The 23,483-nt window shown below is 38.3% G+C and overlaps 1 protein-coding gene and 1 non-coding gene across 2 annotated transcripts; one reads left to right on the top strand and one right to left on the bottom strand.

The window, feature by feature from the left end:
• The first annotated feature begins 2,146 nt into the window (after positions 1-2,146).
• Positions 2,147-3,160, top strand: LOC127136194 (uncharacterized). Its single transcript, XM_051062786.1, has 2 exons — positions 2,147-2,500; positions 2,693-3,160. The coding sequence occupies exons 1-2, from the start codon at positions 2,147-2,149 to the stop codon at positions 3,158-3,160; spliced, it is 822 nt and encodes a 273-aa protein (XP_050918743.1).
• LOC127076943 (small nucleolar RNA R71) lies at positions 2,531-2,637 on the bottom strand. The gene has a single exon (XR_007786950.1). It is a non-coding gene; the product is annotated as a small nucleolar RNA R71 (small nucleolar RNA).
• Positions 3,161-23,483: the final 20,323 nt, after the last annotated feature.

The following is a 23,483-nucleotide window of genomic DNA, read 5'->3' as shown; positions in this document are numbered from 1 at the left end:
AATTGCCGGAAAACGAACGCTACAAATTTTCAAAAAGTTCCACAAAGTTTATTTTTCAGCATGTTTGACATCATAATAGGCGTGTGGTATTTTGATCATATCTAGAGTATCATAACTCGTAATGACGTGGGAATGACGGAAAATGAAAGCTAGCATCCAGGGCTACACCTTTCATGAAGACATCAAAGGCTAATTCAGAATTATATGCCCATATGCGTATCAACTTGCTCATTCGCGTATCAGATCTGAAAAATACATACCTCTGCCCATACACGTATGGACCTGCACCCATACGTATACCATACGAGGACCAGTAGAAGGGAAGAAAAAAACACGTTTCTGCCTATACATGGATGATACGTGTATGGGACCTGCTGATAACACTGAAAGACACTGCGTATTTGACTCGGATTGCACATGCTTATTAGGTTTTTATTGTCATTTTCTTGTGTTATGTTTGCTTTTTGTCCTATTTTCAGGTACTTTTCCCTACAAGAGCCTTTTGTGAAGAAACGAATCCAAACGAGCAAGAAATAGAAGTGTTTGTGGAAAATTGTACACAAGGCGTCCAGCATGGCAACCGCCAAGGAGGGTGCCATGACGTGTAATTTGTCAACCGGTGGTAACAACCGCGTTCCCATGATCCTTTCACTTTGTTCACATGGCGGGCGCCATCTTTGTTGGCTCGTTCCCACTAAGGGTAGTTGGAGGGAAACTTTGTCTTTTCCTTGCTTCTCAAAACCTCTATAAATAGGCGTCTTCATTTCACTAAAAAGGCATCCAACTTAGTTCCAAACAAGCCTAAAGTTCGCCATTGTAAAATCGATAATCCGTCACATCGGGGGGTTATCGCACTTGAGTTGTAGTTAGTTGGAGCACTGTACAAACAATCTTGCCGCCATTTTACTTTCCATTCAAATTTTACTTTCCAATCAAGTTTACTTTCCAGTGTACCAGATTAAAGTCTCCGATTTGGAGCAGGTTTCTTATTCAAGTTTATTTTCATTTACGTTTTATTTATCTTGCATGCTTTACTTTATTTACTTGTTTGTCTTGCTTTTACCTACTTGTTTATTAACTTGCACATTTTATTTACCTATTCTTTTAAACATGATTAATTCTACTATGTTGATTTTTATTTCCATGTCTGATAAATCTTTAAAGGTTAGGATGTAAGGATCGTCGTTAAGATGATACTCCATAATTTGTATCTATAGAAATGCTTTAGGGGCTGTTTTGATTTTAACACAAGTTTTCAGTACTTATTTCGATCGGTAACTACGAAAGTAGAGCCAAGATATAGTTGGGTAAGATCGAAAGTCATCAAACTCTTAAAGATAAACTTGGTTAGTTTTAACTGGTCAAAATTAGCGAAAGCACTATGTCCGGTTAATTAGGAATCTTTAACACTATTAGAAAGTGATTTTGAAACTATTTTCGAACGCGTTTGTAGGTTTAAAATCCGGATCCTTGAGCGAAAGCCATGGATCTCTTTTAAGTTAAACTTTCCAAATCAAAATCACTTTTTAACTAAGTCAAGAATTAAATTTCTTAAAAATAGGTTTACTACATTAATGCAACAAACACCCTTCATAAGTGACAATGAAGGGCATTAATTAGAGAGTAAACTCGGTTCTGAATATGCAAAAGCGAAAATTTCTATTAAATGGATTCTTCTCAAAGTAGAAAATATTGCCCCATAAGTAGTTATATTTAGAAACAATTGGAGTATTTCCTAACTAATGTGAATTACATCTGAGTCTGCATTTTTTATCTGAATTTATTTACTTCATTATTTCTTTTTCTGCGTACGTGGATCTACTTATTTGATTTGCCTTAGATAAACACCGTAACAATAGAAGTCGATAGATTGACAATTTGGTCTCTGTGGAAACGATAATCTTTTGTATTACTTTGTCGTGTTCCGTATACTTGCGGATAGTAAACACACCCATCAAGTTTTTGGCGCCGTTGCCGGGGACCAATTACGTCAAATTTTCGTACCCTGTTGTTACACCGTCTAGACTAAGGCCCTGTTAGCCGGTAAATGCGAAAAACTCGTAGTACCGTAAGTTTAGAGGATCCAATAGCAGAACCAAAGTGATACGCTCGCGGATGTCGTTTCCTCCAAAGAATTAGGAGAGCAATGGTCGAAGATCAAAACCGAAGACCACTTAAGGAATTCGCCCAGCCTTCTAACGAAGAACCCAGTTCTAGTATAGTAAACCCGGCTATTCCTGCTAATAATTTCGAATTAAAACCCTCTTTATTACAACTAGTACAACAAAACCAATTCGCGGGTCTCGCTACAGAGAACCCAAATCAGCATTTGAAAGTTTTTATCCAATTAGCTGATACGTTCAAGACCAACGGTGCTTCGCTTGAAGCAATTCGTGTAATACTATTCCCGTTTTCCCTCAGAGATAGAGCACGGTCTTGGTTAGATTCCCTTCCGGCTAAATCAATAACTACTTGGGAAGATCTCAGGAGAGTGTTCCTGGCAAGATATTTTCCCCCGAGTAAGACCGCTAGCCTTCGAAACCAAATAACTAGATTCACTCAAAATCAAGGTGAATCACTTTTTGAAGCTTGGAAAAGATATAAAGAACTACTAAGAGCTTATCCACACCATGGCCTAGAACAATGGCTGATTATTCACACCTTTTATAATGGACTCCATTATAACACAAAGATGTCCATCGACATTGCCGTCGGTGGTGCTCTGATGAATAAACCTTACCCTGACGCTTGCGCTCTCATCGAAGATATGGCACAAAACCATTACCAATGGGAGTCGGAACGAGCATCAGTGGAGAAAAGGGAGACCAAAGGAGGAATGCATGAGTTAAATTGTATGGACATGATGAAAGCTAAAATGGACGCTTTAGCTCTGAAGGTTGAACACATGTCTGCAAATCCTACAACTGCAGTAGTTGTAGATTGTGAAATCTATGGAACCAAAGGACATCTTGCACCAGAATGCAATCTGTTAACTGAATCAAACTCAGACCAAGTCAATTATGCCCAAGGAAACCCATTTTCGAACACTTACAACCCTGGATGGAGGAATCACCCAAACTTCTCTTATAAAAACAATAACCGGATTCAAAGCTCTGCACCTCAAAGACCACCAGGTTTTCAAGCACAAAAACCAATCTAACCTATGCAGGTCGTTCCACAAAAGCCAAACCTTGAGAAAATCATGGAGAACTTCATTTCGGCCCAAACTCAGTAAAACAAAGAGTTCCTAAACCAAGATTTTCATAAAAATGAACTGATCAAACAATTAGGTGATGGAGAATTGCGATCCAAAACGCAGCAGAAATTAAAATTTTCTCCTTTAGAGATCCTTACGAATGGTCATGATCAGTGATAGAATATTTACCTCTTGTGACGATTGAAACCTTTGGTGCAGATCTCTTGTGACGATCAAAACCTTTGATGCAGATCCACGGAGCGATCACGAATGTTGAACGATGACAACGTCTCTACTCAGTCCACACGAACGGATTCCTTCAATCTCAGTGCTAGCTGGTACGAATGAAGGCTTTGAGTGAGAGAGAGAGAGAGAGAGAGAAAACAAAAAGAATGCAACCGCCATGAATGCTTCTGCACAAGGGTTCTATTTATAGAACCACTTGTGTGGGCTTCAAGCTAAAAAGCCCACTTAAGTGTATTTTGGCCCATATCTTATAATATGCCCAAAATCACTTAAGCCCATGGTACCTTACCATATTTCGTATTCTACTCAAGTACACCGTACCTTACGATGTTCTATAATTCACTTAAGGGCACCGTACCTTACGGTATTCCTTAGTTACTCTATCTCTCATCAATCCTTCCTTTGTGTGTGACCCTGTAGGTTTTCGTGACGTTGGCAATTATATTAAATCACGCATTTAACATAATAAACAGTGAGCGGTATCTAGCAATACATCACTGCTACCCAAGACACGAAAATGTCATGTGATCTGACAAAACCTTTTGTGATAATACTTATGTGTATAATTACCCTTTTGCCCTTATGTCTATATTGAACACAAGGCATAGACCGTGTCATCCTTGTCCAGTTCAATATTGAGCCCATAGACATTTATCCTGTTATGCAGGATGGGAAAATTCCATCTAGGTCACTCATGTCCCTCAGCATGCTTCGTGGAGTACCCATTAACTGTCTTTATGGTTATCCAGTTACGGACAACGTTTGATCAGCAATAAAGCACTCGACTCTACATCTAGGGTCCATAGTGGTTTCAGGTCGAAGAGTGGTATACACCATTATCACCATGAGAATAACTTATGACACTTTGCATAACTTTCTATATAGTATTCTCATAGCGGGTCAATCCGGTATAAATATTACTCTTAATATTCATACCTATGTTTAAGACTTGATAACTCCTTATCCATGATCCATGAGATGTGATCATCAGTCTATATACATAATAGTCTTAATGATTTAATGTCATCCCACTTCACAATAAAGCTCGACTACGGATACTTTAAGAATAGTGTCCTTATGTTTAATGTGATCTCATGATTAAGTCATACTTGATACATTAAACAGACTAGCTATTCTAGGGACTTTATTAAACAAACGTAATAAAGAAAAAGCCTTTTATTATTAATAAATAATTCGATACAAGTACCAAAAGTATTGGCCTCTAGGTCTTACACCAACAATCTCCCACTAGCACTAGATCCAATCAGGCATACCCTTAATACCCATAGATCTAGTATGGCCATCATGCTTCTGCTGCGCAAGATGCTTTGTCAATGGGTCAGCAATATTGTCAAGTGTAGGTACTCTGCATATTTTCACATCTCCTATATCTATTATCTCTCGAATGAGATGATAATGCCTAAGTATGTGTTTGGATCGTTGGTAAGATCTAGGCTCCTTGGCTTGTGCGATAGCACCATTGTTATCATAGTAGAGACCAATGGGATCCACAATGCTAGGAACTATGCCAAGTTCACTAATGAACTTTTTGATCCAAACAGCTTCCTTTGCTGCACTTGAGGCAGCAATATACTCGGCCTCGGTTGTAGAATCAACAACTGTATCTTGCTTTGAACTTTTCCAGCTCACAGCGCCAACGTTTAAGCAAAACACATAACCAGATTGCGATCTAAAGTCATCCTTATCTGTCTAGAAGCTAGCATCGGTGTATCCAATTACATCCAACTCTTCCTGACCTCCATATATCAAGAATGAGTCCTTAGTCCTTCTTAAATGCTTAAGGATATTCTTGACAGATACCCAGTGAGCATCACCAGGATCAGATTGGTACCTACTCGTTGCACTTAAAACATACGAGACATCTGGTCGAGTACATAACATGGCATACATGATAGATCTTATTGCAGATGCATATGGAATCTTATTCATGCGATCCCTTTCTTCCTTAGTTAAAGGGGATTGTGTTTTTGATAGACAAAGGCCATGTTGCATAGGTATGAATCCTTTCTTGGAATCATGCATATTAAAGCGTCTCAACACTTTGTCTATGTATGTACTCTGACTTAGGCCAAGCAGTTTTTGTGATCTATCTCTATAGATTCTGATTCCTAATATATAGGCTGCTTCACCTAGGTCCTTCATAGAAAAGCATTTCCCCAACCAAGACTTTACTTATTGTAGGGTAGGGATATCGTTTCCAATGAGTAATATGTCATCTACATATAATACCAGGAAAACGATCATGCTCCCACTAACCTTCTTGTAGACACAAGGCTCATCTTCGTTCTTGATGAATCCATATTCTTTTACTGTTTCATCAAAACGAAGATTCCAGCTTCTGGAAGCTTGCTTCAATCCATAGATTGATCTTTGTAACTTACATATCTTTTGGGCTTCCTCTGGTATGTCAAATCCTTCAGGTTGTGTCATGTACACATCCTCAAGAAGATTTCCATTAAGGAAAGCAGTTTTGACATCCATCTGCCATATTTCATAATCATGATATGGAGCGATAGCAAGTAAAATCCGAACAGATTTAAGCATTGCAACTGGTGAAAAGGTTTCATCATAGTCAATCCCATGAATTTGTTTATATCCTTTTGCAACCAGTCTTGCCTTATAGGTATGTACCTTACCATCCATGTCAGTCTTCTTTTTGAAGACACACTTGCATCCTATAGGGTTAACTCCTACAGGAGGCTCTACCAAGGTCCAAACTTGGTTTGTGTACATGGAATCCATTTCAGATTTCATGGCTTCTAGCCACTTCTCAGACTCGGGACCAGTTATGGCCTCTTGGTAGGTCACAGGCTCATCTTGATCCATGAGTAATACATCACCTTGATCAGTTATGAGATATCCATATCTCTCAGGTAGTTGACGTATCCTGCTTGACCTACGTTGGTCTTGTTCTACTTGAGCAGGTTGCTCTTCCACAACTTCTTGTGTTTCCTGGTCTAATTCCTCCATAGGTGTATCTATGCTTTGTGATTCTTGAATTTCTTCAAGCTCTACTTTCCTCCCACTAGTTCCTTTGGAAATAAAATCCTTTTCTAGGAAAACTCCAGTTCGAGCGACAAACACTTTGCCCTCACAAGGATTGTAGAAGTAATACCCTCTTGTTTCTTTAGGATACCCCACAAATAAGCATTTGTCAGATTTGGGATCAAGCTTAGTTGAAATTTGTCGTTTCACATAAACCTCGCAACCCCAAATCTTTATGTAAGACATATGTGGTTTCTTACCACTCCATATCTCATATGGTGTCTTCTCAACCTTTTTGGATGGAACACGGTTAAGTGTGTAAGCTGCTGTCAATAGTGCATGTCCCCAAAAGGAGTTTGGAAGATCGGCGTGACTCATCATGGATCGGACCATGTCTAACAGAGTTCGATTTCTTCTCTCAGATACACCATTCCATTGGGGTGTTCCAGGAGGAGTGAGTTGGGATAGGATCCCACACTCTTTCAGATGGTCATCAAACTCTAGGCTTAAATATTCACCACCTCGATCTGATCGAAGAGCTTTAATATTCTTACCTAGTTGGTTTTGTACTTCATTCTTGAATTCTTTGAACTTTTCAAAGGACTCTGATTTGTGTTTCATTAAATAGACATAACCATATCTACTGAAATCATCAGTGAATGTGATGAAGTACTGAAAACCTCCTCTGGCTGGTATGTTCAGTGGACCACATACATCAGTATGTATGAGGGCCAAAAGATCATTAGCTCTTACACCTTTTCCTGTGAGTGGAGACTTTGTCATCTTTCCAATTAAACAAGATCTGCATGTCTCATATGATTCATAATCAAAAGAGTCCAACAGTCCATCTTTATGGAGTTTGGAAATGCGTTTCTCATTTATGTGGCCTAATCGACAATGCCAAAGGTAAGTTGGATTTAACTCATTAGGTTTCATCCTTTTAGTATTAATGTTATAAATAGGCATTTCAAGATCAAGGACATATATTCCATTGTTCATTTGTGCAGTAGCATAGAGTATATCATTCAAATAAATTGAACAACAATTGTTCTTTATTACGAATGAAAAACCGAACTTGTCCAAACAAGAAATGGAAATAATATTCCTGCTAATTGCTGGTACATAATAACAGTTCTCTAACTGAATTATTAAAGCACTAGGTAAAGTCAATTCATAAGTTCCTACGGCTAAGGCAGCAACCTTTGCTCCATTACCAACTCGTAGGTCGACTTCACCTTTTGCCAATTTTCTACTCCCTTTTAGTTCTTGTATTTGTACAAATGTGAGAACCGCATCTAGTATCTAATACCCATGATGCAGAAGTAGATAAATTAATTTCAATAACAAAAATACTTAAAGTTGGAGTCTCTACTCCATACTTCCTATCTTCCAGGTACTTTAGGCAGTTCCTCTTCCAGTGTCCGGTCTTACCGCAATGGAAGCAGGTGCCTTTCTTTTCTATGTCTCCACTAGGCTTTAAAACAGTACTAGTGGGTTTGGGTTTGGCAACTTCCTTGCCTTTCCCTTTATCATGTTTGAGGATAATCCTCAGGTTTCGGTACCAATCCAGAAAATTTGTCCCAGACAATTTTTTCTTGTCAAGGTTTGATCGTAATATGTTGTTAGAGGTGTTTGTTGTCATGGTAATCTACACAAGGATTAATGAAAATATAAGTATCATTGACATATTTAATTAGGCCTTTAATTAAATATGCTCCCACTATTTTATTCAAAACAAATGACCCTCATCATTTGATTCGGAAAATCCCGTTGGAAGATTTTCTAGTGGGTCGAGATCCTTATTTCACTTCGTTCTAAGTCCGCGTAGGCGGATTACACAAAACTAGGTTATTTAGGTAGGAACTCCTTCCAATTGTATCTCATACAACTCTCGAAAATTTCAGTTGGGTGAATAACTCCTTATTCCAATCCATCATATGGATCATTCCCAACTCTTGCTTCTAAACATATATATAATCTTATTATAATTTGTTTAGTTAAGTTTGACCCATTGTTTTAACAGTTGGATATTACAATTATCCCATCGCACCTTACTAATATATAGATCATGCACCTCGCGTAGGCGAAACCTACATTATCCATTACTAGTCTTGATGAGTGTTAAAACTTGGAAAGCATAAACTTAATATTTAATTTGAGGGAATTGCAATTGTTCTGATCTCACCGGCTTATTTATCATATAAATCGTCTCTCACATGCATCAACATATATTCACATGCATCAACATACATACACATGCATCAACATACATAATGAAACAGTTATGGCCCCTAGCGCAATTGTTCTCCCAAGCCAATGAGAGAACCTAAGTTAACCTAATTACGATCTAAGCTTCTCCAAGCAAGATCTTCAAGGTTGTCCTCCTTTGATATTGAATTCTTCTCTAAGCTTCTCCAAGCAAGATCTTCAAGGTTGTCCTCCTTTGATATTGAATTCTTCTCTTTCTTCATAACACTGTCTTCTTTTCTTTCTTCATAACATTACATTACAGAAGAAACCCGTTTTACATACGAGAGATTGAGATGAGAAAAGAAGTTACATTAAGAGATTAAAAGGAGAGGCACGACACACAGGTCGTATTTAAAAACCCAAAACAAAATGAAGGAAGACTAAAGCCATAACTAATCACCATAAGGCAATAATGATAAACACATTATTATTATTATTATTTTTTAATTCCTTTAATTTATTAAAACCAAATTAAATTTCGGCGACTGATCATACTACGCAGAGTTAACTGGGGGTTCCGCTTCCCGGTCAGCGGACGGGGGTCAAGGGGGCAGCGCCCCTTGCGGGGTTGGAGGGGAAGCACCCCTGTCCAAAATTTTTAATGAACAATTCATTTGAAATGGACATCGTTTTGCATCAACACAACTCTTGCGCAGTCACAAAACAGAAACCCCGAGAATTCTGACTCTGTGAGTGTGACGACTGTCACAAGCATGTTACGACCGTCACAGGCCCATGACGAACGTCACGTGGCCAAAAATAGAAACGCCTAGAATTCTGGATCTGTGAATGTGACGACCGTCACAAAGCACGTGACGACCGTCACGTCCAGCTTGTTACGATCGTCACAACCTCGTGACGAACGTCACGTGGCCAAAATGACAGAACTTTGAAACAGTCAAGAGACGTGTTCCAAAAAGCCCTAAATTAACAACTCTTTGACGGCACAACCCTTGCGCTGTCACCAACCCTAATGCGCCAATTTCAGACCGTCAAACACACCTCGATTGTTGATTCAGTAAGATTGATCAACAGGTCATTGCTTCACCATACTAATCTCGGATTCCGAAGCAAATGACCATTGATCGCTCAAAGGAAAACAACCATTTAGTGTTTGAATGAACGAAACAGAAACAGTATATCATATATACCGTACTTAGCATTAGGATTACTTATATCATATATAAGTTGATCGGTCTTAATTGCGTAACATATGGACGATCAATGTATCGCTGCTTCACCATACTAATGTCGGTTCCGAAGCATAGTCAACATCAACCATCCAACTCGTACACTCATGATGCCAAATTTAATTACCCATTTAATTAATTGATTCATTCTGTCTTTTAATCATATTAATACAGAAATTAAACAGCTACCTGATTCATGGTTTCGTAAGTGGCTCTGATACCACTGATGGAGAATTGTGATCCAAAACGCAGCGGAAATTAAAATTTTCTCCTTTAGAGATCCTTACGAATGGTCATGATCAGTGATAGAATATTTACCTCTTGTGACGATTGAAACCTTTGGTGTAGATCTCTTGTGACGATCAAAACCTTTGATGCAGATCCACGGAGCGATCACGAACGTTGAACGATGACAACGTCTCTACTCAGTCCACACGAACGGATTCTTTTAATCTCAGTGCTAGCTGGTACGGGCTTTGAGTGAGAGAGAGAGAGAGAGAGAGAGAGAGAGAAAACGAAAATAATGCAACCGCCATGAATGCTTATGCACAAGGGTTCTATTTATAGAACCACTTGTGTGGGCTTCAAGCTAAAAAGCCCACTTAAGTGTATTTTGGCCCATATCTTATAATATGCCCAAAATCACTTAAGCCCATGGTACCTTACCATATTTCGTATTCTACTCAAGTACACCGTACCTTACGATGTTCTATAATTCACTTAAGGGCACCGTACCTTACGGTATTCCTTAGTTACTCTCTCTCTCATCAATCCGTCCTTTGTGTGTGACCCTGTAGGTTTCCGTGACGTTGGCAATTATATTAAATCACGCATTTAACATAATAAACAGTGAGCGGTATCTAGCAACACATCACTGCTACCCAAGACACGAAAATGTCATGTGATCTGACAAAACCTTTTGTGATAATACTTATGTGTATAATTACCCTTTTGCCCTTATGTCTATATTGAACACAAGGCATAAACCGTGTCATCCTTGTCCAGTTCAATATTGGGCCCATAGACATTTATCCTGTTATGCAGGATGGGCAAATTCCATCTAGGTCACTCATGTCCCTCAGCATGCTTCGTGGAGTACCCATCAAGTGTCTTTATGGTTATCCAGTTACGGACAATGTTTGATCAACAATAAATCACTCGACTCTACATCTAGGGTCCATAGTGGTTTCAGGTCGAAGAGTGGTAGACACCATTATCACCATGAGAATAACTTATGACACTTTGCATAACTTTCAATATAGTATTCTCATAGCAGGTCAATCCGGTATAAATATTACTCTTAATATTCATACCTATGTTTAAGACTTGATAACTCCTTATCCATGATCCATGAGATGTAATCATCAGTCTATATACATAATAGTCTTAATGCTTTAATGTCATCCCACTTCATAATAAAACTCGACTACAAATACTTTAAGAATAATGTCCTTATTTTTAATGTGATCTCATGATTAAGTCATACTTGATACATTAAATAGACTAGCTATTCTAGGGACTTTATTAAACAAACGTAATAAAGAAAAAGCCTTTTATTATTAATAAATAATTTGATACAAGTACCAAAATTATTGGCCTCTAGGGCTTACACCAACATTAGGAACTAAGGTTGATTCGATAATCACTCACAATAAAATGCTTGAAACCCAAATCTCACAAATAGCACAACAACAAGCCCCCCAAGCCACACCTGGAGGGCAATTTTCTGGACAACCTCAACCCAACCACCGAGGGCAAGCTAACACTGTTACCCTATGAAGTGGGGCCACTTATGACGAACCTGTAAAACCAACCTTGAGTGGATCAGAGGCTTCTAAGAAAAATGTTGTGTCTACAAATGAAGTTGAGGAACTAGAGGGACAAAAAGACCATGAAGTGTAAGATAAGAGAGAAGATAAAGATGAAGTTTATGTTCCATCCTCTCCTTATAAACTACCAATTCCATACCCGCAAAGACTTAAACAGACCAAAATTGATAACCAATATAAATTTTTTATAAAGGTGATCGAGAAACTCCACGTAGAAATCCCATTCACCAAAGCCACCACCCAGATACCATCTTATGCTAAATTTCTTAAAGACATCTTGACCAACAAACGTAGGCTTGATGATCCCAAACCTCTAGAATATTTAGATTTTTTAAAATTTTACGGGTATATTTTTTTAAATATTTCATAAAATAACTAGAGAAAGTGAACTTAGTTAGAATTTAGAAGTCGTTCGAATATTCCTAGCGGAAAGATCATGTCCGCATTTCTAAACGAGTTTAAAAGCCTCAATATTTGTTGAAACAAAAATAGTGTACCGTCACATTTTATTTATTACATAAAGTACTAATATTTTGAAAATCCATGTTTGCCCCCGTGCACGCTTCAAGAAACGTATTCAATAATTCCTTTTTCCTTCCGTACCTAAAATCATAATTGTAAATGGTCAATTTCCTTATCCATATTAATTCATACTCACCCTAAGCAGATATCACAAAATAATAACAAAACTTCACCAATTCAAAATATAATTATTAGTCCTTTCATCTAAAAGATTTTTTTTATATCATATGAAATGCAATATGACTCTGGTGACTACATGACACACACAAATGATCCGGAAATATAAAGCCCATTCCAACGGGAAACTGCCACACAGGCTTCTGCCACAAAGGCCGAAAAGCGTCAAACTTGCCACAAAGGCCGAAGGCGTCAATCTTGCCACAAAGGCTACTGCCACAAAGGCCGAAAGCGTCAATCATGCCACAAAGGCTATTGCCACAAAGGCCGAAAGCGTCAACTGGCCACAAAGGCTTAACACAATGACACCTCTATACATCCTATATGATACATGTCTCAATGATATAAGAAACCATTCTCCAAAAATACAGGTGACTAGAGACTACCAAAAACTAGTCCTTATCATTATCTATTTTTAGTTTCCTTTGATTTTTATAAACTAGTCATCAATAGAGAGATATAATCTTCACAAGTTTTATGACAATATAATTATATTCATAATATCTATACATTTTGTGACAGTATAGTTATATTTATAATATCTATAAATTTTGTGATAACATAATATATAGGTTTCAACTTAATAATATACTACATATCATTTTTTTTTCAAAATATGTGGTGGACAAAATAAAGAATAAATAAACATGCAACAATCCAAACCAATACCACCAAGATCGAAATGAAACTTCGCACTTAAATAATATATTTCATTCTTATAGATAAATAAATAATAAAACTTTTATCACAGGACATATAATACGAATTTTTTTATTGATTCGTTTTAGTAGAAACTGTAAAATTTCTATAACCAAATTAATAATAATAATTAAGCCATATTTTCTCACACATTTGTTTTTGGTACAAATTATTTTACTACATCTGCTGTACCTTTATGCTCAATCATTTCTCCTTGTCTATTTCATTTTGAGAAGGTTAATATTATCATGGATTAAGATATGATGTCTTGGAATGAGTTCCATTTTTATTAAAAACAAATGAAGAAATCTAACTAGATCATGAGAAAAATGAATAGCTCTTGCATCACCATACTGGAAAATTTTATATGCATACTAAATTTTAATTGTTTATCAATATATGAAAATATACATATAGCCATTAACATATGGTATCTTATAAATAATTTACATAGCTAATCAAATGCAAGATGAAAATATATTGAAAACATAATCAATTAAGTTTAAAACAAGATCAACAACATACAACTAATACATGAATCAAATGAATATATATAGTTAGATAATAATACCTCCTTTTGTTTATTTTAATAATTTTTTTATTAGATAAATGTTTCACTATTATTTTACAACATTGTCCTATATAGCATGAGTGTATGGGGAAAAAGCCCTTACCTTGTACGCTTTCTAACTTTAAACGATCAAGTGCTTAGTGCTCCCTTTTATTTAAAATTTCCGTCACGTAGAAATGTCCAAGATAAGTGGTAGTAAAAACAGAGTGATGATTTTGTTTGTGTATTTTTTTTCTTTTCACGTGTGAGATATGAGATGAGTTTGTGAGTATTTATAGGAGTGGAAGTTGGGAAATAAGAGGAATATGAGTGGCTCCTAATAAAAGAAGCACTAATGAAAACTAATCAATTAATTATAAGTTTTAGATAGTGGAATGTGTATAATATTATTTTATTAAATTAATTCAATATTACTTTATTCTAACTATTCAATTCCTAGTGCTCATAATACACCTATCTAAGAATTGATTATTCTCATTCAAATGATGTTTAACGTTATTTTTCTATATGCAGGTTATGTATCATTTTGTTTTCCCCACTCATAATTCATATAATAATAGCATATGCACTACTAAATTCCTTCAAACTTAGGAAATAATAAGACACATATTCATTTATTTTAGACCTATTGAATATATTAATTCAAACTTAAATTATGAAATGCTACTAACAATAACACATAGGTTTTTAAATTTTAGATTATTTATTTTTTCTTAAACTAATAAATTATTTATTATTTATTATAATCACACTAGATTGACTAATTTAAATAAATGTATAAAACATGAGATTTTACTTATTTAATTAAAATAGAGAATACAATCCTCACTAAATTAACTATTCTAAGTGATTAAAATATGTGATTCTCACTAATTAATTAAACTAAATTATGTACTTCTATTTAAATAAAATAAAGGGTGTTTCAATTTACTAAATTAACCATTTGTAAAATAATTATAATAATTATAATTTCAAGTAGAAATAAATCATTTTGAGAAAAAGATACATATTTTTAAATCAATTTATCATAATATAATAATTCATCAAATAATGTATTATGTTAGGAAAAAATATTGTATCACCACCACTCTGAATAAAATAATAAAATACATACAGTGAATAGCTTTGAATTTAAATAAAAATCAATTATAAATTCAATGTATACTAATTTAATAAACTTGATGATTTAAAAATTTATTTAAATTTCTTACGCATAAAATAACTTATCCAATAAATAACTGTAAGACCCCAATTTTGGGCCCTAAGATCCCTCATGGCCCATATCATATCATATCATGGCCTCAAGGATCATTGCATGCCCTAGCTTCCCTCCTAGTGGGTTGGTTGCCTTGTGAGTTGGTTCTTGATCACCAAGCATACTTTGCATTTGTATATCTTTGCCTTTCATATGTTTACTAACCAAAAAGTACAAAAATATTGTCAGTTTAACCTTGTTACTTGCAGCTGAAGCAATCATCAGCCAATTAGGTCAAAGACAGTCAACAGTCAGTCAAAGCAATGGATGGTGGCCATTCTTGCAGAATTTGGGCACCATGACCCATAATCAAGAGTTCATACAACTTGGGACATCATTTGAAATCAAGTTCTCAAGGAATTAGGGTTTGGAATTCATCAGAAATGCTCCAGTCATGCAAAACCCTAGAAAAGTCAACAGAAAGTCAAACTTGGTCAACTGTGGATTTAATCAGTGATTTGATGGATGGAATTGATTTGAAGGAGCTCATTCATGCTTATACAAGCCTCATATATCATGTCCAACCTCATCATGGAAGAAAATCAAGCAAAATCAGAAATTTCCCAAATAGAAAGCGGACCTGTAATTTTAACTGCCAAAAATGGAAACTTCTTGATCTTAAACTTACATCATGATACAAGCTTCAAATGAATTTTTGCCCAACATGAAAGTTGAAGATCTTGTTCTCCCATTTTCAAAAAGTCCAAGAACTCTCAAATCCCATGGATGGTTTGCAAGATATGATCAATTCAATTTCAAAAATTTGTGAACTTCAAAGAGCCATATCTCATGAACCATAAGGCCAAATTTGGTGGGGTTTTTTTTACAAACCACATTTTTCCTCCTCTTTCCAAAAATATAAATTTCATCCTCCAAAACCTTGCCAATCAAAATGGCATTTTTGGCCTTGACTTTATTCATTTCAAGTTTGACCAACCATTGACTTTTTGAATTAAGGCTTTTCACACCATTTGGCCAATTGGGAAATGTTTGGTGTGTTATTTGAGACATGTTTTAAGGCCCAAATCATGCAGAACTTATACCTCCATGTGCATATTTTGAAAATTGGCAAATGATGCATTTTGGTCCTTTTAAACAAAACAAGCTTACCACTCCATAAGAAAACACAAAACAGCAAGAGTAATGGTCATTTGCAGCATGTTACAAAGCACATTTCGTGCAGACTCACACCCCATTGCCAAGTTGGTGAAATTTAGCAAAATGACAAAAATGCTTCATTTGAGCTAATCTTGTTTAGCACTTCATTAACCAACATTAAACAGATGTATATAACCTTATTTTTTGCACAACTAAACCCTAATAGCAGCCTCCATTCGCACAGAAACTCTCACTCTCTCATTTTTCCATTTTCACACTTTTGCATTTTCTGCTCAAAACTTCAAAACCACACGAGCTACTCTTGGTTGATTCATCACCTGGACATCATTTAGAAGCAATTTGTAGCATCAAACACCAGCTGTACAACCATTTTCGTATTCTGTTTTTCCAAGCTTCAACAATGGCAGATCATGTTTTGAGCTGGAATCCACGCTGCTGAGCCAAAGTCCATCCTCTATCCATCTTGTAGAAGCTCCATGTACATCTGTTTTGAGGATTTGCAAGCATACAACACTCAAATCATCATTGTGCATCAGTTTTGGTACCCTTAGTTGCTTAAGTTCTTTGAACTTGCTTTGCTTTGCTATTTAGCAATCTGCTTTGAGGTAATCCCTCTTTCTTCATGTAGTCTGGAGACCCGGCTTGTTATTTGGCCGGGCAAACTGTCTGAAGTCCTCCTTAAGAGGCAATGCTTGTGTGTGTTTATATTTGTCCCAAGCAGGAAAAGTCCTTCAAGTAAGGCAATTGGTAGATCAAAGGGATAAGTAGCCTATCCCCTACTATTCAGTGAGTCTTCTCCTTGCTCCCATTACATGGTTGTAGCATTGAGATAAAAACCCAAGATCTATTGAGTCAATAATGTGGAAAGAGCTCCATCTTTCTGAGCTCCCACACTTTCTGATATGCTCTCCCTGATCAGGGATAGAAGCAATGAGGCACACCCCTCATTCTCCTTTTCATCTGCTTCACCTTAGCCTCTCAATGGCAAGGTTAAGAGCGACTTTTACCTATTACAGTGGACTTTCATAGTCAAACCCTCTTGTATGAGCCCCCTTGTTTGGCTATAGAGTGTGCTGTTTGATATTCATTGATTGATTGATTGCTTCATATGCACTTGTTTGCTTGTATGTTATGCATTTATCATCATCAATTGCCATTAATGCATGATCATCTCATTTGTCTTTGTGATGCTATCATTGTTGCTTGCCCATTGAGGACAATTGTAAGTCCATTGCTTTGGCCATTGCTCCTATGATATGGAAGTGAGTTGTAAGACCATCACCTTGGCCACTCATCTCATCTTTGCTTGATGCATTTGATTGTATGTGAGGTTGCAATTGTAAGTCCCTGTAAGTTGGCATTTGCTTTCCTATGATCACATGTTGCTTTGTTTGTTTGTATGTGAGGATACAACTGTAAGTCCCTGCAAGTTGGCATTTGTATTCCTAGGACCATACTGTGGAGGTTAGAGTAAGCCCAGACAGATTGGCATCTGACTTCCATGTTTTGTTTTCTTTGTTTATGTGAGGTTGCAATTGTAAGTCCCTGTAAGTTGGCATCTGCTTTTCCTGTGATCATAGTTTGTTTTATCTGTTTGTATCTGAGGATCCATTGTAAGCCCCTGTAATGTGGCATTGGTTTTCCTATGAGCATCTGTGGAGTTAACCTAAGTCCAGACAGATTGGCAGTTAACTTCCATTTCCCGTCTTTGTTTTTCTTTTGAGGAGATTAGTGTAAGTCCATTGAGTGGCATCTGATATCCATTTTTGTTTTAGGAGACTGGTGTAAATCCATCTATTGGTATCCGGTATCCGCTTTTATTTCTTTGCCTGTGGAGATTAGTGTAAGTCCATAGAGTGGCCTCTGATATCCCGTTTTGTTTTAGGAGATTGGTATAAGACCATTGATTGGCATCCGGTATCCGCCTTTCTTTGCTTTGTTTGTTTATTATTATCCATTGCTATTCCAAAGGACGCACTTGAATCATCTGCTATATGATTTCAAGAAGTGAACCTTCTAAGAAGTTTTACTACCCATCTCCATCCATTCATTCATTATGTCCTAATCCTTTTCACACTTTACCTTTCAAATTTGACATAAGTGTTGTGCAAACTTCTTCATGTTTTCAAAACTAAAAACCTGGACTCAAGTCCTTGACTTTTTTCAAACTTCATTTCATAATACTTCTTCAAATCAATCTTAATCATACTTTGACTTCATTTTCATAATCACAATCAATTAACTTCACTCATTCACTTGTTTTGGCTCTGTCCATTGTTAATCTTTTCGTGCATTAGCCATAGGTTTCAATTATCTTTGTGGTTGATGTAAATCTTGCCTATCCTTAGTGAGTCGACAGTAAGACTTCCGTACTGAAAACAGGGCTAACCCCTCTAGTACGTCGAAGCTATCCTCGCATGGTGGATGTTGTTTTTGGTCGAGTGTTCTCCCATTGATAATGAAAAGCCTCAGTGCTTGTGTTTAAAATTGAATCCACCAACTTTTGGAAATCTTTTAGCCGAACTACGGCGTTTTGATCCTTACCTTTGATGGAAGGTACGTAGGCAACGGGTTCATCCGTTCAAACCCAATAAAAATTGTATATTCTTTTCTCATCATCCCAATCATGTTTGCACAATGCTTATGTCATAACAAATAACAATTTTATACAACAAGTGTGAAAAGGGCTCCCTAGGAGTACCTAGGACGTAGTGGGTGCCTAACACCTTCCCATTGCGTAATTTACCCCTTACCCAGAATCTCTGATCTTTTTATTAGTTTTCTACGTGTAAAACTTCTTAGGCTTTTGTTCGCTTTTTAGCCAGTCCTTTGGATAAATAAAAGTGCGGTGGCGACTCGAAATTTCATTGTATGCTTTGCTTATGGTTTAATCGATAGATCATATAGCGACGAATACACCGCTACAGAAAAGTGGCGACTCTGCTGGGGAAAACATTAGACCTTCCCTGGTGGTATTGCCTACTTTTCACCCTTGTTGTATGATATTTGTTTATCTGTTATATGACATATTTTTGTACAATTTGGGATAACTGTATTGATTGTAATGTTTGAATTGCTTGATATACAAATGCTGTTTGCTTTGGTGATCTGTGAGATGAGTTCTGTACCCGAACTCGAGTGCACTCTAGGATAGGAGAATGGCATAGTCTTGTTGACTGGTGTGGAGTATTCCTTAGCCAGTTGACTTGCGAGTCCATTCACTTGGTGGAGGTCATGTTGAACTAATAATGTCACACAAGTTATTTGTGGTTAGGCATTATTCTTTCAATCATGTTCCGCAGAAGCCAAGGACCGTAGTTTACCAAACCCATCTTGGCCTATTTTTAGGACCGTAGTGCGGAGGTCGTTCAGATGTCAGTTCTGATACGATTGTTACGCGATACTACACTCATAAGAGTTTCTCTTGAGAATATTCTTGGAATACGAGTATTCGTTCCTCCGATAATATTCGAAAGATGGAACGATGATTATGGGAACCTCTGATAGAACATGTCTGGCAGGTTTAAACCCTAGTACACTCCCTTTGGGTGGTTCTTAACCGAGACTCCATGCTCGTGACGCTCAACAAACCCGTGATTCGTGGTTGAGTCGTTCAAACATTGTTAATATCAATGGATCCCGGATCAGGTGTAAAACCTAAAATCCACCAAAGCGGCTGGTTGATATTAAGAATGTTAGAGCCGGTTCATGTACCGTTAATATCAATGGAACTTGGGTGTCGATAAGGTGAAAACCTAAATCCACCAAAATGGATGATTGATATTAGGGGTACATAGAGCTTTCCCACGACCTTTGTTTGGTGTGCTTTGCTTGATCCTTGAGTGTGTTTGTTGCATTCATGCATTCACGCATTCATCCGCATTCATGTCATCACAAAAAGAAAATTTTCAAGGAACTTAAAAAAGGGTTTATTTGCAAAATTTTCAGACATGGAAAGACCAAAGAGGCATACAAAGAAGTACAGCTTTAGACAGCCCGATGTAAAAGAGTTAAGGAATCTGACATCATATGTACTAGATCCCTTGGGTTTCAAAGCTCGATATGGGAAGCTTCTACCTCTGCTCACCACTCAGGTTGACGAAGGGTTGATGAGTACTCTAGCTCAGTTCTACGATCCGTTGCATCATTGCTTCTTATTTCCGGACTTCCAGCTGTTGCCGACTTTGGAGGAATATTCTCATCTCATTGGGATTCCAATTCTGGATCAAGTGCCGTTCAGTGGCTTAGAGGATATTCCATCTGCTCGAGAGATTGCCAGCTTGTTGCATATAGATGAAGATCTGATTAGAGCTAATCTGACTACCAAAGGCGGAATTCAGGGTTTTCCTTCCGAGTTCCTTATTGCCCAAGCTACCTTTTATGGGAAGGCCATGAGTGAGGACGCCTTTGAGGCTCTATTTGTGTTGCTCATCTATGGATTGGTGCTATTTCCCAACTTTGACAAGTTCGTGGACATGAACGCCATTAGGATCTTCTCAGTTCTTAATCCAGTTCCGACTTTGTTGGGTGATACATATGTCTCCTTGCACCTGAGGAATATGAAAAATGGAGGAGTCATTGTCTGCTGTTTACCCCTGCTGTACAAGTGGTTTATTTCGCACTTGCCGCAGACAGTTGCTTTCAAGGAGAACAAGGGATGTCTACGGTGGTCTCAGAGACTCATGTCTCTCACCAATGATGATATCACTTGGTATGATCGCGTGTATGATACCGTCCAGATCATCGACTATTGTGGTGAATTCCCTAATGTGCCCCTTCTTGGTACATGTGGTGGGATTACCTACAGTCCTATTCTTGCACGATGGCAGCTTGGGTTCCCCCTGAAGGATAAACCTAATAGCATTCTGTTAGAAGGTGTGTTCTTCCAGGAGGGTAAAGATCCCCAAGGCCTGAAAGCCAGATTTGTCCGTGCTTGGCGCAGTATTCATAAGAAGAGTAGGAACGAATTGGGTCCAAAGAACTGCATTGCTTTGGAGCCATACACCTCTTGGGTCAGACAGAGGGCTGCTACCTACCTGATGCTGTATGATCATCCGAGACCTACACCGTTGGATGTGGCTGGGCCTTCAACCCTCCCTACCCAACGTGTAGAGGACTTGAGAGAAGAAGACCTTTCGCAGCAGCTCAAGGAGAAGGACGCTATGATTGAGTTCCTCGAGCATCGAGTGATCGATGATCCGAACGACGCTTGGACTTCTCTGCTTCCTCAGTCTTCCAAATTCTGGAAAAGGAAGTACGATCGACTTGCAAAGGAGAAAGCTGACATGGAAGCGGCCTATGAGAGAGAGATCAAGAAGTTGTGCACTTCTCGTCTTCCAGCATCCCGAGCTTTTAGGGATCCATAGGATGTCATTTACCTTTTCTCTTTGTAATTTAAAATGCTGTACCTTTTGTCTTGATGTATTGAATGAAATATTTTCCATGAGGAATCAAAAATGCTTAAATTAATCAAAATATTGCAAATAATACCCTAAGGATTCCTTGAAAACAAAGCATTTGCACAAGCATTTCATGCATCATTCTTGCATAAACAGGTACCCTTTGTTTCTGGTCTTCTTGTCCTAACCTCTGTTCTTCATTTATTTTGAAGACAAGCTGATTCACCGGTATTATACACGAGTCAACTCTGCAAGAATCATGGAGCAGTTGGAACAAGAGAACAGAGAATTGAAGGAAGAGGTCGCCAGACTTGGCGCTTTGATGGAGCAACTCCTTGCCGCTCAGAATCAACCTGCTCCGACGCCTGCAACTCCTACTCAGAGGACAGTCATTTCAGAAGTAGCTACTTCTACAGTGCCAGTCAGCACCCACGCGCCCAATTCCATGCCGCCCGGGTTTCCTTGGGGCATGCCCCCAGGTTTTATGCCAGATATTCCTGCGCCAACCTTCGCTCAAATGCCGGCGTCTAGCTCGGTCCCTATCGCCGCTCCTCCTGTCGTGCATACTATGCCAAGGGTAGACGACATCATCTATCACTCCGAGCCATCTGAGGGCACAGACGTTCATGAAAAGATGGATGCCATGAACGATCAATTCCTTGAGCTGAGAAAAGAATTGAGGACCCTCCGTGGAAAAGACCTATTCGGCAAGTCTGCAGCCGAACTCTGCCTAGTTCCCGGTGTCAAGATACCGATCAAATTCAAGGTCCCGGACTTTGAAAAATATAAAGGGAACACCTGTCCGCTTGCTCACCTGGTCATGTACGCCAGGAAGATGTCAACACAGACTGATAATGATCAGCTCCTGATTCATTATTTCCAAGACAGTCTATCCGGTGCAGCGCTCAGATGGTACATGAGCTTGGACAGCGCCAATATCAGATCCTTCAATGACCTTGGCGAAGCTTTCGTCAAGCAGTATAAGTACAATGTCGATATGGCGCCTGACCGAGATCAACTCAGGTCCATGTCGCAGAAAGACAAAGAATCGTTCAAGGAGTACGCCCAGAGATGGCGAGAGCTGGCAGCTCAAATCACTCCACCGCTGGAAGAGAAGGAAATGACCAAGATCTTTCTGAAGACTCTTGGCTCATTTTATTATGAACGGATGGTAGCAAGCGCTCCCTCTGATTTCACCGAGATGGTGAACATGGGGATGCGTCTCGAAGAAGGTGTCCGTGAAGGACGGTTGGCTAAGGATGATAGCTCTTCCTCTAAACGATATGGGGCGTTTAAGAGGAAAGAAGGTGAAGCACATGCCGTTCAATCTCAGCCCAAACACAGAAGACCCTCTGTTCAGAGGAATCCTGCACGACATGCCAGTCATCAGCACCAGGTGGCTCACGTAGCACCTGTTTTCAAGGACAATACTCCTCAACATCAGCAATATCAACATCAACAGTATCAGCATCAGCAGCAATATCAACAACCGCAGTACCATCAACAACAATCTCGTCCACAGCAACAGGCTTACCAGCCTCGTGGGAGTACGAGTAATCAGGCAAACGTGGGTTACGAAAGGAAGAAGATCAGTTTTGATCCGATTCCTATGTCGTATGCGGAGTTATATCCCTCTCTAATAGAGCGGAAGTTGGTTTCTCCGAGAGATCCTCCGGCTATACCGGTCAACCCTCAGTGGTGGTATAAGCCTGACCTACACTGTGTCTATCATTCTGGCACTCCGGGCCATGATATTGAGAATTGCTTCCAGCTGAAGACTAAGGTGCAAGACCTTATGAGAAGTGGAATCCTGAGTTTTGAGGACTCAAGCCCGAACGTCACCAAGAACCCATTGCCTGCGCATGGGAAATCTGTTAACATGATTCAAGAATGCCTTGGGAAGTACAAGGTTAAGTACGTCAGCCACATCAGGCAGTCGTTGGTTGAATTACATCGGATGCTGTGTCAGTACAGCCACTTGGAGCATAACCACGACAAGTGCCGCGTCTGTTCGGTTAATCGCT

Source organism: Lathyrus oleraceus, chromosome 4, assembly GCF_024323335.1.
Source record: "Lathyrus oleraceus cultivar Zhongwan6 chromosome 4, CAAS_Psat_ZW6_1.0, whole genome shotgun sequence".
Taxonomy (NCBI): domain Eukaryota; kingdom Viridiplantae; phylum Streptophyta; class Magnoliopsida; order Fabales; family Fabaceae; genus Lathyrus; species Lathyrus oleraceus.
Note: the sequence above shows the minus strand (reverse complement) of the source record. Positions and strands in the feature narration are given on the sequence as shown.